This window comes from Dysidea avara, chromosome 1 (genome assembly GCF_963678975.1).
Source record: "Dysidea avara chromosome 1, odDysAvar1.4, whole genome shotgun sequence".
Taxonomy (NCBI): domain Eukaryota; kingdom Metazoa; phylum Porifera; class Demospongiae; order Dictyoceratida; family Dysideidae; genus Dysidea; species Dysidea avara.
The window spans coordinates 15,917,945-15,934,450 of record NC_089272.1 but is presented as its reverse complement, the minus strand read 5'-3'; the positions used below and the strand labels follow the sequence as shown (position 1 = coordinate 15,934,450).

Genomic DNA, 16,506 nt, shown 5'->3' with positions numbered 1-16,506 from the left:
ATATAGCCATTTTTTTTATAATGAGGAGCTTGCAGTATACATAAATGTTGTATTATACAGTGCATGTGTTTACTACAGCAAAAGCTAGCCTCACAATTTTATACCTTTACTGCACCTTGGCTGTACATGGGTGGGTATAAACATTGCAAAATGCTTCTAGAAGTTTTAAGTTTTAGCAGAATTTTCTGCTGACTGAGAAAAATTAACTAACACCGCTTAAGTGATGTCTTCGGACTAGGGATGCCACGATAGTCGTGACATAAAGCTCCATGATATGACATGACATAGGCTTCTTTATGTCGTGACATAAATATCTCCTAATAATGCACACTTTTCCATTCATTTTGATCAAATTTGATGCAATAAATATGAGAAAAATTGACAAATAATTATGAGCAATGTTGGTTGTTGATGTCTTAGTTAATATTGCTGATGTTATAAGTGATATCTTTGAATCAAAATAGCTATACAGTTTCATAAGCAACAGCTTCAAATGTAGCTAAAACTTTAAGAATTACTTATGTCATGACATACGACATGTCGTGACATAAACCTCTATGACATGTGAGATAAAAATTTCTATGTCGTGGCATCCCTACTTCAGACACGCATAAATCAACAACTGTTAATGCTACAGGTTTGGTTTCTTCACTATGTGTCATATTAGATGTCACTTTGGTCCAATTTATAACTTTGGACATATTAAAGGAGGTGCAATCCGTGACTTACTTTTGTTCTTCTATGTGTTCCAATATTTTTGACCACTCCTAATAACAGGATCAGTGAGTTTAGGTGCCAACTTAATAATGGCACAAAGCCAAGGAGTGAGGACTGTATAGTATGTTACATTGAGCTGTGAACCCTCAAAAACATAACTCAAGGATTGGATTACAAAAATTTTTGAAATTTGGCACATTTGTTGTACTGCTTAACCCGCTAAAAATATTTCAAAATTTTGTCATTCAAATGTCTGGCACAATATTTAAAACTTTCACCACACATTTTCTATGGAAAGTCATTAATAATAAGTGCACCATCTGTTGCCCATACCTTCCCAACTTGTAGTGAAGCCAAGCCACACATGTATGCTCTTAACATTGTTCTCTTAACAAATTTTCTTTTTAGCTGTTATCTCAGGGTACAGCTCAACTTGTACATACTATAGTTTGTGCCTGCCCTTGTTTTCCCTCCCAATACTCCATGTGTGTACAGTACATTACACACTAAAATGGGCTAGTGCAGCACCCCACAATTCTTTGAGGGCATGCAGGTAGGCCTATATAAATGCTTACAAATATATTTTTCATACCTAGGAGTATTGACTATAAAGGAGTAAAGAAAAACCATGGCCCAGTGTGATAAAGCCATTAATGCTGTACAGAACAAGTCCTGAAGGTCTGTAGGACACTACAGCCTGTTTAAATATGTTATAATGCGTATGTTTGAAACGTTGCAGAAAGATGATTGAGTAATGGCAGCCTCAATGCCCATACACCCAACTTCTTACAAGTACAAGATGTACAAGATCGCATGTACAAGATTGTGTTTAATAACTTTAATGGTCAACATGATTACTTTTGGAAGAATGGTATTCATTATATTGATGAAGCCATGGCACTCAATCCAGTACCTGCAAATTGACACTTTTGTATTGTATTATTATTATGCCTAGCTGTTTAACCTGCATTTAAGCCTTGATCATTGGCAATAGTGTATCCTGATTACTGGTCATCCATGCCAGTTGGTTAACAGTACTAATTTATCAGGCCAAATACTGTATTGTAGACATCGACAGTGTAATAGAAAGGAAAAAGCAACGTATTTATATATTTGTAAATGGTATAATCCATACATGGGGTTGATATAGCTATCCAATGTGGAACCATGTTATATACTACTGCAAAGTAGCACCCTACTTCAGTGAAATTCTTATAGTGGCCATATACCGACACTGTCAGTTATGCTGAGTGTAACTGGCAGTGTCGATATATGGCCACTATAAGGATCTCTCTGAAGTAGGGTGCTACTTTGCAGCATGGTTCCATATTGGATAGCTATATACATGTAGTGCCAGGACACTGGTAGGGAGGGGCACATAGGGGGAGAGGTTGATTATCAATTCATGTTCTATAGCACTTTTAAGCTTGGACAATTTTTTTATGTTCTATAATATTATTATAATAATGTTTGACTGCATTATTAGAGTATTTTGACTTTTTAATATGTTTCTAAACCTTGTTCCTGCAAAATATAGACCTCTCATTAATCGTTGCAAAAGCTTAGTCCTTCCTCTATATTGTCTATGCCTAAGAAGCAATATATTTAGCTACTACTAGCTACCCATAGCTATAGCTATAGTTCTTGCATGGTATATAGCATCCCCAAGTTACATATAGTGAAACCTGTGTATTAAGGAAACCTTAGGACTGCCAAAAGTGTTGAAAAGAAGGACGCAGGCTGCATAATCTGGACACTTGATAATGGTCCCAAAGTATCTCTTGACATGTAAAATCAGGACACCTTGATGACCAGGAGAGTCCTGATTAACAGGTAACTGTTTTAGTTAAAGAGTGTGTTGATCTTCTATTCTACTGTATACATACTTTTAAACCTAGCATTGCAATTGATGTTTCATACACCTACTATGCTCTATTTTTATCACAGTTGCATGCAGCTACCTATAGTATCTATAATAAATTGTGACCAGCTAACCAGCCAGTGCATGATATCTAAAGTTCCTCAATTGGCATTGCCTCTATTATATTCCTATATTGCATAAAGATTTTAACAATACTGCATGTCATACAGATACAAATATTATGCACATTTTATACGTCTCTGTTAACTAAGAAGAAGAATGCCATATACTCCAACATGTTCTACACACACTAGAAAACTCGAGATTGGAAGGCAGTTTGTGTGGACTGCACTTGGCTGTGTAAGAATTAGTACTATAAGTAGCTACACAGTAGCAGACTTGCACTAAAGACACTTTTGGAGTGACTATTGACTCTAAACTAACTTTCTATACCAAAGAAATTTAATCCCCACTAACAAAGCTTACAAAGTCAATGGTTTTCAACAGCAAGACTTCCAAAATTGTCAATTTTAATATTATATGGTTTATTGTCGAATGACTTAAAGTCAACAAATCATGCGAACCATACTGTTGAAGTATGGTTGTGTAGTTCAGGCACTAAGTACATAGATGTTTTTTGGTCACAGACGTACTGCAAGGTTTCACATCTCTATATAGTAAGCGACCGATTATCGACCGGTACCTATTATCGACCTAAGTATTTTCCGTGTTTCTTTCGGTTACTCCCCGTGTTATTCTACTACCTCGTGTTAATGGTCTTGCCAATTCTCACGTATTTTCAGTCGCCTGTAAGCTGTTAATTATGTATAGTGATATATGTTTAGCTTGTAACCATTGCTTATAATCATTTTTTACTAGGTTGTTCGATATGCCACGACACCAAGGACAGAGGAAAGTATTGAAGAAAAGGAAGCGTTCGAAGTCAGCACCGGCGGTATTACACACACCAACTAAGAAAAGAAGGAAGCAGTGGACAAATGAGCAAATGAAAAATGCCATGGAAGCTGTAGAAACCACCACGTGTGGAGTTAATGAAGCTGCTAGAGTCTATGGTGTTCCAGCTACAACGTTAAAAGATAGGGTTAGTGGCAGAGTAAAACATGGGACAAAATCTGGTCCACCAAAATACCTAAATGATGATGAAGAGAAAGAACTTGCAGATTTTTTAAAGGAATCTTCTGAGGTGGGCTTTGGGAAGACAAGAAGAGACGTTCTAAATATTGCAGAATCATATGCAAAGCAAAAGGGTGTGTTAAGAAAAGAGAGTGGGATAACTCAAGGTTGGTGGAGGTCATTCAGGGATAGGCAGGGTGATTTGTCATTAAGAAGAGGAGATAATACTGCACATGTTCGCATGGATGCAGTAAACGAAGAGACAATTAGTGATTACTTTACTTTGCTTCAGACTGTGATGCAGAAACATGGAATAACGAACTCCCCAGGGCAGATATATAATGTTGATGAAAGTGGAGTCCCTTTGGATCCTAAGGCACCTAACATTGTGACAAAAACTGGAGTTAAAAAGGTTCGATATCGTTCAACAGGCAGAAAAGGACAAATAACTATTGTTGCTTGTGGGAGTGCTACTGGGCAAGTCATCCCACCTACTGTAATTTTTGAAGCAAAAGGTGTTAACCACGCATGGACCAGTGGTGGTTTGCCTGGTATGACTTATGGTTACAGTGATTCTGGGTGGATCACCACTGACTTGTTTGAATCTTGGTTGAGTGGACACTTCTTGAAGCACGCAGTGTGTGAACGTCCACTTCTGTTGCTCCTAGATGGGCACAGTACCCATTATCAGCCTGAGGTTGTTCGGCATGCTAAAAGAAATGAAGTGTTGCTTCTATGTTTGCCTCCACACACCACTCATGAGGCTCAACCTCTAGACTGTACAGTTTTTTCCCCACTTAAAGCACAGTGGAGAACTGTGTGTCACAATTTTTTTCAGACCAATCCTGGAAAAGTAATTACAAAATTCAACTTTGTCAGTCTTTTTGTTCAAGCCTGGTCAAAAGCTGTTATTCCAACAAATATCATATCAGGCTTTCGAACCTGTGGTGTTTATCCACTTAATGTTTCTGCTATTCGTGTTGTACAAGTCAGACCTGAAAGAAACTCTGATAATGATTCTAATGCTGAACATCCTTGCCAAGGTGATATGAATTTTGGAGATAACAGTGGTGCTTCCACAGATGAAAGAAGGGATGGATTTACTTTGGAGCAAGAGATGTTATTCAAGAGACGATATGAAGAAGGACATGACTTGTACGTAGATGCCAACTACATCAGATGGATGAGACTCCATCATCCAGAGGTGAACATTTCCATCCCTACAGAACAGGAAAGTGGATCATTACTTGATTCTTTACAGAAAATTACTCCAATCAGTCCTATTCCAATCGAATATCCTGAAGATGAAGTAACTGATGAACTGGTCTCTATGGATATGCAGTTATCAGCAATACCTGAAGCAACATCTTCTGAGTTGCAATTGCCAGTCACTTCTGAGCAACTGCCTACAAATTCTGAGCAGCAGTTACTTTCACCTGGATCAGCTGCTACCTCACTACCACCTGTAAACAATCAGAGTACAATAACCATTATCACATCATCACCCAAGAATTCTACCCCGCCCTTAAGAGAGTTTCTCATTTATCCAGTAACAAATCCTAGTACCTCTACTACTCCTGCTGCACCTAAAAGATCAGTACCCAAAGCGCGACTACTTACAAGCGATGAAAGCTTGGCCATGCTTGAAGAAAAGGAGAAAGCTAAGAAAGATGCACTTATAGAGAAAGAAAGAAAAAAGGCTGAACGTATTGCAAAGAAACAGCAACGAGAAGAAGAAATGAAGAGAAAAAGAGAAGAGAAAGCTAGAAAAGCAGAGGAGAAAGCTAGAGAAAAGGCAATGAAGCAGCAAGAAAAGGCTAAGGTGTCATCAACAAGAGGAAATGCTAAGAGAAAGCCTAAGGATCAGACATGTACCAAAAATCTACCTGCTACTGCAGCTACTAGCACTGTTATTAGAACAGCCACATCTGGAGTCAGGAATAGTGATGTAAGTGTGACTAACACTTTGACTGTGATCAGTGGAACTAGTGAATCTGTTGATTGCACTGGACAGGACGAGGACGATGAAGCTATTGACCCAGATACATGTTGTATGTGCTTTGGAAGGTATGAAGATGATGTATTGGAAGGTGCTGGAGCAGAGTGGATCTACTGTGGATGTGGAAGATGGGTGCATGAAGATTGTGTGGAAGAGACTGTAATGGACAGTGACGGACAACAAAGACTTTGTACCTTTTGTGTGGATAAATATACTGTATAAACTTGTGATGCACATGACTTCTGTTATGTATACCCGATTACAATGATTTTTTTTGTCATAACACTATGTAACCAACTGTATTGCATGGGGTATGTGGGGTAGTGGCAGAGTTTTTGCAAGTATTATAGCTAAGACCTTGGTCGATAATTCGTATGCAGCATTTGTATTGACGATCGATAATAAGTACCGGTGGTCGATAAACGGTACTTTACATGCTATCACATTTCCGTTCATGGAGAAAAAAGTAAACTCGACATTCCAGTCAAAATTCATCACGTGATAGACCAAGGTCAGACGGTGTTATTAGTGAAAACTGGATGATGATAGGTCGTTCCAGCACGAAAATAGATTGCAAGGTACGTGCTATGGTCGTTAATCGGTCGCTTACGCTACTACCCTTTAAGTGTTACGGAAAAGTTACAAAGATTAAATTGTCATACTGCTGAAATTAAATAGCTATAAAATCAATCACTATAGCTTTATAAAATGATCCACAATCTCTGCAATGGAGCTGTACTTGCCAAACAAATGAAACAATCAGCACCATATATCCTCCAATGAATGTGATGGTCCATCTCAAATTAGATTTACATATATATGATCTGACCACCTCACTAGTTCAGCAAATTTCCATACATAAGATCAAATTCTTCATGGCTTCCCATCTTTGACTTGAATCATGCATCTGAATAATTTGGAATTCATTTGGTCAAGTAAAATTAATTTCAAGTATCAGCATTGTCAGTTTCCACAAGGTGATCAGGTAAATGATACTATAATCGGATTGCTCTTGAGGAAAATGAGTTCATGAAAGAATCAATTCTTGAGGGTAGGTGTAGGAATTTCCTGCTGCTACTACAGGCGAAACTGGGGACTTTATGAAGGATATGATCACAAGGGATATCTACATACTGATTGATAATTTTCATGATAAAACATAACTAGAGTTGAATCATCCATGGACCAATGATTGCATAGCTGTTACACTGGAATATCGGCAATAATCACTGACTAAACACAAATCTGGCAGCCTTCCTTTGAATCATCTCTACATATTTGGTGAATATTAGTATAGGTGAGTGGGGTGACCAGATGACTGGCATATTCACAGATGGGGCGGACTGACATGTTTGATAGCATTTAATTTTGATATCCTGTGAACACTGACCAAAATTTCTCTGAAAAAATGCCAAAGAATTCGCCTAACAATTCCTGAAATATGTGCAGGTTATGTGAGATTGTGGGTTAGACCAAGATACTGTACTCTCTGTAAAACTATTCATTCAACTTGTAGCTAGTGGTACACATAGAGGAGAGGGCTTGTTAGTAACTATGAGGTGTTCACACTTAGTTAAATTGAAACTGAAAGATATTTAATTTGCCAAATGATGGACCCGAACTTGTTGAGAGATCATTTTGCAGTGCATGATGATCACTAGCTAGAGCGAGAGCTAGAGTCATTGATACTCCTAGCTATATATCAGACCATGTATATTAATTTTATCCTTATTGTGAAGAGGTGTATTTTGTGCCCACATGCCCTGATTTCTCAGGTCGGTCACAATTAGTGTAGAAGGGGCGGGCGCTAGATCAGTCGGCTCGAACTCATACAAGTGTACTCAGTACTGAGACCGCACGCCTCACCGCAGATTATGGTATTACAAAGGAGACGTGTCAGAAGGAAAATCCAGAAAATTTTACTTTGAAGAAATTGAACTGAAATTTCGATCAACATGCCACTTGGGAAGAAGACTGACGCCATGTTAACCATACTGTTCAACATGGCTCTCAATTTTGTACTGGACTGTTCGGAGTCAAATGTCTTTATATGTAAGTTCATCAATCAGTAGCTCAATGAGAATGGTAGGCCGGTATTTAATTTTTTTTTTTATTAGTGGTCCTTGCTGAAAAGTATAGATGAGAGTGGGCATGTCAGCAGAGGCCTGCCATTATACCATGTGACACTGAGCTAGCTAAGCAACACAATGTTGCAATGATGAACAAGCTACTATCACAATGCACTGGTAGTTAACCATCAGTGTTGGGAGTAACGCGATACATAAGTAACGCGTTACGTAATTTATTACTTTTATGGTAACTAAGTAATATAACGAAATACGCTATAAAAACAGGTAATATAACTCAAGTTACTTTACTTACAAATGTAACAAATGTAACGCGTTACCTAAGTAATATAGTTACTGTAACTAATCTAATATTACGTAATATTATTACTACAAGTAACGAAGTTACTAATCTCGTTAGTAATCCACTGAGTAACGCCTAGCTAATGAAGACTACTGAATGAGGCTTATTCACCAGCTTCTTACTTATAATCAAGATTTGCACATTGTCCAACAACGCAATCGTGTCACGTGATAAGGTGGTAGTTTCAAACGTGACAGCTTAAGGCTGTGGGCACAAAGTAATATAAGGCCACACCAAGTCAAACCTTAGTTTCTGGTCACCCGCCCGCATGGTAAACCTGGAACCCTAGTTTATGAGGACTATTATTAATATTACAGGTGCTTAAGTGCATGTGACCCAGCAAGACACTTATTTTTTACTGTAAAAGATCGAGATACTCTAATAGAGCAGTCAGGGATTCCAATAGAGCAGTCACACTACTCTTAACTCTAATATTAGGTATATATGCCACACTAATAAAATGTTTCTAACTATAGCTAGTTTTGTCCTTGATTATATAGCTGTTCAGATTATAACTGTTACTAATGCTTCTGTAACCAAAGTAATTTCAGTAGCATTAACTACTAGCCCATGCAGATGGGCCATAGCTTTAACTTTATAGTAATTCAAATGTAGTCCTCTAATGATTAGTCTAGTAACTTCAAATTCCTTATCACTGAACACTCCAGGGGTATGGAAAGCCGGCAACATTCGGTGAGTTTAAACTTAAACTTTTCCATAACTAAAATTAGATTGGCAAGTAGAAACCCTTATAGTTTAAACATTCCCAGATGATCACTAAAAAACACTAGTCTGGAGCACTCAATGACTCAAAACTTTGACAGTTACTTTTCTCAAGGTTATTGAATAGAAGGCTGGAAACACATAGCTAGTGGGCTACGACTTCACATTTGAATGAAGAATTTCTGATGTGAAAATAGAAGTTAAATTTCATTTTGGATCATGATCATTTGAATAACTTAGCTATAAGTCATAGTAATATTTTCCTGACATAGCTAATGAGACATTTATTTCACTTGGAAAGCATAAGTAGCTACATGAGCTAAACATTTCCTATAGTATATTCTAAATAAATAAATAAATATACTTAAATGCTATACATCAGTGTATAGCTAGCCATGATCCATCAACAACTTTCCTAGTGCATTTTTTGCCGAAGCACAACTACTTATGTTGTTGGTTAAGTTTGACTAAAAACAAATCAACATGAATTTGCTAAATTGAGCAAATAATAATACCATACAGTATATAGTCACAGTAGAGTCTATAGTCCTAAAGTCCTGATCATCCGCCCGCCCGCATCCATTTGTAGGCTTGGGAGTGACCAGAAACTAAGGTATGACTTGGAGTGGCCTAATATGTAAGGCCACTCCAATTGGTAATTATGTTTCTGGTCCACCGCCCGCATCCTTTTTTGGAGAACGTGAAATTTCAGAAATACATGGGTAAAATGCCCGCATCAGCTTTTTGAAAAATCTGGATTTCGGAAACAAATATTGGGCTGCAACAACTATGCTAAATCTAACTATCTAAGTGTCATGAATTGTATTTTATCAGTGAAAACCTGCAAGAAATGGGCAAACGGATTGATATACTCTAACAGAACAGTCAGTAAATCAAAAAAAATACTCTAAATTTACAGTAGCAGTCACTTCATTGTTGCTTTGTTGCTGAATTCCGCCCGCCCGCACCTGAAACTGATTTTCAAAGGACCAGAAACATAATTACCAATTGGAGTGGCCTAATATTATTACAGTTACTTTATTTTATTGGTAATATGTAACTGTAACTAAATAGTTCAGCTGCAAGTAATATGTAATATGTAACTAGTTACTTTAAAAAGTAACTTGCCCATCACTGTTAACCATATTGATCATGACTTATACACGACCTACGCCAGTGTAGCTTAGGTCACTCCAAATAAACTCTGTTTTCCGTCCATCGCCCACATTTGGTTACTGTCAGCTCTGTATACTTCATTATTCCGTATTCTTCCATTATTTTCCTGTTATTCCTGCATTCTGTACAGCTCAGCAATAACCATCTTGTAACTGTCAGCTCACGTGTCAGCAGTGCTATCAAGTCGGCACAAATTCATGTTTGTGTTATTTTTGCAACTAAAAGGAAGGTTTTATGGAGCTTTTTATGGTTGTGCATACAAATTGAGCTGAATCCTGAAAAACGGCTAAAAAATAAATAGTGGATTTTTCTCAAGAGAAGTAACATTTCAGCCAACCAGTGGTGACATCAAAGGTGTCAACAACAGACACATGTGGTTTGGCTCCAATACAAGTTTGGGAAAGGGTCGAAGTAGATACTGCACTTTATGGCTTCCCATAGAAAATGTATGTTAATATTGCGTTGGACATTTGAACAAAATTATTTTGAAATATTTTTAGCAGGTCAAGCAGTTCTACATTTCAAGATCGTGTGTAATTCCATACATGAGTTATTAAATGTTTTTGAGGATTTAGCCCAACGCGTACATACTATAGGCAAATAATGGCTTGAAAAGCTACCAATCTTATAATGGAAATGGACTACCCGCCCTCATGCAATTACGCCTGAATCCAGGATGGGAAACAGAGAATTTATTTGGAGTGGCCTTAAGTGACTTGCTATAGATTTTTTTTGCTGTGTGAAACTGAAAAAACTATTTATTTCATTGCATAATAATGTTGCATTGTTAGAAAACTATCTGTAGAACTTACTTCATCATAGCGATTATATATAGTGGCTAGTTACATAGCTCGTGCAGTAGTTACAATATCCTATAATTTAATAGTTCACATTAGATTGCCATGCAAGAAGTAAGAATATACCAATATATCATCATTTCAAGGGTCAGTACAGAATGGAGGGGGCAATAATTATGCACAATGCATTGAGTTAGAACCACTATACAACAACAGACATTCTGGAGGGTCTGGGGAAACGTTACAAATTTTCAGATTTAAGATAGATTCAGTGAGTATAGTATAGGTAACTTAAGCACCCACTTACGGTACAATTTTTTAGTGATAATAAATGACTGTTCTATTAGAGTAGTTGATCTTTGATCATGTGTTACAAGCATTGCAAAGAAAGTGGGAGAGCCATGACACATGCACCCTGACCATTCCACTATACCTACCATACATTGACTTACTTGTAAACATGCATTCTGAACAGCTGTGAAATATTTGCATATGTATTATATTAATGGACAAAAATAATTAGCGCAACGTACAAAAATTGATGCGGTAGGCCTAAGGGACCAGAAACAGGATTACCTATAATAATAATCCAACGTGCAACTCCATGTTCACCCGTTTCATAGGAATATATGCAGTATACGAATTAGAATGTAAATTGTTTGTTAGCTATTAGATAATATAGGTTAAGCTGACCATACTGACTACAGATCAAACTAATCACAAAAGATCATGTCGTGCCTCTGATGTAGAGACCTTAATTAGGTCAATGTTAATGATTCCCTGTTTCCAGACTTACCACCTTACCCTACTGCATTGGTAGACAAGTCGTGTCTATTATAATAGATTCAAACTCGTGTTGTTTTTGTAACTTAATATTTTTGTGAAGTCTTTGATGTTGTCTGTGAACTATGAATAGCTTAGTATCTTCTAAAACATGCTGATGTACAATAAGTGTATTATCATTTTGGTGCTACCAACATAATGAAATTATAATAACAGCGGCTATCCATTTTTAAATTGGTGGGAAATGAGGGAAACAATAGAATTAAAGTTAGCTAACTTGACATAACACATATGAAATATTTCTGTGTTAAACTGAGATACTTTAATGGATTATTCTATTAAAGCAATCAGAAGTATATTTTTAAAATTAATTTGGAGAATATTCATGTTGTTTTGCAACTTAATATTTTGGAAAGTATTGGTGTTGTCTCTAACACTTATGAATAACTTATAATTATGATCTTTTAAAACATACAGCAGAGTTGGTGTACTGTGGTTTCGGTATTTGGAAGGACTATAGCTACCAGGATAGCAAAATTATAACAATAGCTTCCCTCTCGGCTTTTTAAAGTGAGGAAGCAAAAAATAGGTTGGTCATGGCCACTTGGATTGGCAATAACTAGATTCCTTTCACACTTGGGGCCATAGCTGCCTTCCATTTTTGGTATAAATTTTAATAATTCTCCATAAAAACTGGCAGGGACGTCTAGAACACTGTCCATTGCATAGTATCATGGGTAAGCGTATAAGACTGCTAACTAGGAAATTTTTAAAATTACATGGAAATGTTTTGGAAGGGCTTGGGGTTGGTCTGAAGACATTTTTGGGCTTGGCTGTGCCTAAGGGCTTGGCTGTGCCTAACCAACACTGCCATTGGTTTTAGGGTGATAATATTGGCTGGAAAGCCCAGTTCTGCATGATCCCTAGATTTAAGATTTAAGATTAGGTACTGGGCAGTCAGCTCAGCTGGTTTGCCCAGGGGGTGAAAACCCCAAATGGTACAATCAAATACATACATACATACATACAACCCTAATATACAGTACTACCATACTGTATGATACAGAAAGGTTTGATGCATTATCGAAGAATTGCACAAGTCAATCAGTCGTGCAAGTGAAATTTAAGTCTAAAATAAGGTGTGTTACTAATTCCTAGTAACCAAACTACGTAAACTGTTTCTCTCCAACACAAAATTGCTTCTCCCAAATCTTGAATGTGTTAAGCGCTTCTAGAAATCATTATTGTTTGACTTGTGCAATTCTTTGATAATGCATCAAATCTTTTCTGTATCATACAGTACGGTAGTACTGTATATTAGGGATCATGCAGAACTGGGCTTTCTGGCCAACATTATCACTCTAAAGCCAGCCTCAATTTTCCTTTGGCAGTATTGGTTAGGCACAGCCAAGCCCAAAATTGTCTTCAGACCAACCCCAAACCCTTCCAAAATGTTTCTATATCTGTAACTTTAAAATTTGTTTATTTAGCAGAATTTTATTCTGACTAACTGATGCCTTCAGCCAGGCATAGCTCGACAATGGATATAGCTACGGGCTTGATTTCCTATTCGACGCTGCTTTGTCCTGAGATGTGCCTTTTTTTTCAACCACAGTACATAGCATGCTTGGTTTGCTACAATAAGATTTAATTAATAGGTTGGTTCAGTCATCAGAAGGAAACCTTAATCATTTAGACTATTTCTTCATGATTGCATTTTCAATAGTTCACCTGTGAACATATCATTTTGGGAACCGGCATGTGAGTGTCAAAATATGGCAAGATGTCATGTTTTGACACTCACCTGCCTTTGCCTGATGTCAAAGGGATGTAAGCCTCTTAATTTAATGTGCATATCAGGAAAGTTAGTTGATGTGGGCAGGAAGCACATCTTATTCATTACAATCTCACATGCACTTGACTGTTTTATATTATTAGAGTTAGCTGACTGCTCTTTAAGAGTATTATTATAATGTCTTAGAAAGGTTAAAGCCTCCTCCCCTGACATTGAGGTACTGTAGGTCTAGCTTAGCCTGCCTTCCTCTATGCCTAGCTATGACAATGTTAACAAGCTAGTTTATTGCTTCCATACAATTGATATAATAGAATAATGGTGAGAACTTGCAAAATAATCACCAAATTTAGGCTGTGAGACACACCATTGCCGGTAGGGATCTGAAACAAAATTAATCAACAGCAAGTTGTTTCGATTGGAGGTATATATATTTTATTATTATGACAGTTGCGATGATAATTGATTATAATACCAAAGCCATGCAGGCAAAGTTGATTCATTGTCTCATCACCTACCCGCATCACCTTCCACCCTGCTGCCTCACTGCTATAATTGATCATGTGTGCTAGCATTTTGATGTTTATAGACAAACTAGCCATCATTTTCATCTAATTCTTCCTGCTTCAGCGGAAGGCTTTTGATAATCCTTGTATGGTATGTTCACGTTGAGCTGAATCCTCAAAAACATTTAATAACTCATGGATGCAATTACTCACGATCTTGAAATTTGGCTCATTTGTAGTACTGCTTGACCCGCTAAAATTATTTCAAAATTTTTTTGTTCAAATGTTTGACATACTATTTACAGCCAATCAAAATTTTCACAATACATTTCCTATGGTGAAGCCATACAAATACATTGTCCATTACAGTCCTTTTCCGAACTTGTAATGGAGCCAAACCGTACGTGTCTGTTGTTGACACCTTTGCTGTTACCAATAATCATCTGGTCGGCTGAAATGTTAACTCTGTTGAGAAAAAATTCACATTTAATTTTTAGCTGTTTTTCAGGATTCAGCTCAACGTGAACATACTATAGTGGCAGACAAACTGCTGTTGCTGTGATTTTGGAGGGCTTTCTTCATAAAAAAGGACTGCCCACCTGCATCGGAAGTGGCTGATGAGAAATTAGCAATCTACATTGCCTGGCCATATTGTAATATGTAACAGTGAAAACACTGAAGGCAAACATTGCCAAACTAAAGGTTGTCCACCAGAGAGCATTAAGAGTAGTTCATTAATTTTAGTTGTCACCAAAATAGTATTATACAATGAATAGGTAGTAATGTTTATGTAATATTTTTAGGGTGTACAAGTGGAATCAAGCGAATTTTCCAGGCTCCAAGAATATTATATTTAACAGTAGTAATACTATCATTTATGTATTATTGCTATAGCCTTAACAAGTTGCAGCAAGAAAACAGTGTATTATTAGATAAACAAGAGGTATTGACCTATAGCCTTAACAAGTTGCAGCAAGAAAACAGTGTATTATTAGATAAACAAGAGGTATTGACCTATAGCCTTAACAAGTTGCAGCAAGAAAACAGTGTATTATTAGATAAACAAGAGGTATTGACCGCTCAAATTCAACTTGTTAAATATTGGGAACAAGCAGTTAAAAAAGCCATAGATTTTGCAGATGAACATATCAGCAAAATGCAAGACTATTGTGAATTAAAAGGAAGAGATAGGAGCTGGACTGATTCATTGTCTGAAGATGAAAAGTACAAGATGTACATACTTAGAAAAGAAATAGGAGGAGATGTGAGTATCACAGCAAAAGATGTTATGATTTACAGAGCATATTATATAAAAGAATTAAGTCTATCTTTGAATGAAATTTTACAACCACTGAAAGACACCTTGTACAGTTGGCCAAGGAATATGGACAAAATGAAAAGCCAGCAAACCAAAATGTCTCCTGATAATGCAGAAAAACGTATAGTCGATTGCATTGAAAAATGGCAATATAAACTACGGCACATGCAATCTATGGAAAGAAGTAGCACATGGGGTATGGTTATCTATGGTGTTTATTATATTCTCAAAAAGATTCTTCAAAAAGCTGCTGAAGAATTGCCTCGAATGATTATTAAAGCACTAAAGACATACATGTTTAGTTGACTGTTGCATACACATAAGTGCTGTATATAATAAAAATACATTTTTGTTGTATTGTGGCTGCACACTCATGTATATAGGGTAGGTAGTTAGTTTCCACAAATCCCGATAACTATTATGATTGTAAGTGGAAGTATTCTTTATTGTTTCACTACCATGATCCTTAAAATTTGTATTTTTTTGTACATATAATTATTCATTAAGATCTTTCTTTCATTGATCAAACATAATACACTTTCTAAAGTAAAATTATGGTTTACATACTACATATGTACAAATTTTTGGGGCACATAATTTTAGCGGATGTAGGAATGTAGGATTTTCATTTACTCATTTTCCACATAGATTGCTTATTGTTATATTTATTTATAATTTATCCTTCATACAATGACGATTCTGCAATAAGCTAATGTACAATTACAACTATGTAATACCTACATATGATTACAATTATCTACTAAAGACTAAACTGACTACTACAAAGGTTACCACTAATGCCATGATTATGTTGACCATTGATTAAGAAGTCTACTGATTACCTGCAACTTTCCTCTTCATGATACGGCCGTGCCTTAATTTATCACGATGTCTTTTTCCCTACAGTTTTTAAGCTCATATACAATTTCTTCCTCTCTTTCTCAGTTAATATACATCATAGAGATAGCTACAAAATGTTAAAAAATTTCATGGACAGCAAGTAACTGCACTCATTATCTAAGAATCAATAACTGCCACAAGTCTAGCTCATCAAGGGAACTTACTGGGATTCTTATTCATGTACCTACTGGCCTTAACATTTTCTCTCTCAATTAAATACTGGTTAAATCACCGCCATGAGTGCAATATGGGAAAAATAGAATGAGGGTGTGGGCGAGAGACTATTACAGCATGAGGTGAAGCCGAGTGCTGTATTCAGCTCAACACCACGTCAGAGTGCTATTTTCCCATATTGCACGAGCATGGCAGT

The 16,506-nt window shown here is 36.7% G+C and overlaps 2 protein-coding genes across 2 annotated transcripts; both read left to right on the top strand.

Moving 5' to 3' along the window:
* The first annotated feature begins 3,252 nt into the window (after positions 1-3,252).
* LOC136257669 (uncharacterized) lies at positions 3,253-5,996 on the top strand. Its single transcript, XM_066050949.1, has 2 exons — positions 3,253-3,387; positions 3,458-5,996. Exon 2 carries the CDS (start codon positions 3,468-3,470, stop codon positions 5,931-5,933), a length of 2,466 nt encoding a protein of 821 aa, XP_065907021.1. The 5' UTR covers positions 3,253-3,387; positions 3,458-3,467; the 3' UTR covers positions 5,934-5,996.
* Positions 5,997-7,584: 1,588 nt separating this feature from the next.
* LOC136257644 (GRIP and coiled-coil domain-containing protein 2-like) lies at positions 7,585-15,761 on the top strand. Its single transcript, XM_066050895.1, has 2 exons — positions 7,585-7,763; positions 14,722-15,761. Exons 1-2 carry the CDS (start codon positions 7,667-7,669, stop codon positions 15,540-15,542), a joined length of 918 nt encoding a protein of 305 aa, XP_065906967.1. The 5' UTR covers positions 7,585-7,666; the 3' UTR covers positions 15,543-15,761.
* The last annotated feature ends 745 nt before the right edge of the window (positions 15,762-16,506 follow it).

Bases quoted from the DNA above. Each gene is read 5' to 3' on its own strand.
- LOC136257669 (XM_066050949.1), top strand. From the start codon at position 3,468: ATGCCACGACACCAAGGACAGAGGAAAGTATTGAAGAAAAGGAAGCGT.
- LOC136257644 (XM_066050895.1), top strand. From the start codon at position 7,667: ATGCCACTTGGGAAGAAGACTGACGCCATGTTAACCATACTGTTCAAC. The intron at 7,764-14,721 runs GTAAGTTCATCA...TAATATTTTTAG, and splicing joins GGAGTCAAATGTCTTTATAT to GGTGTACAAGTGGAATCAAG.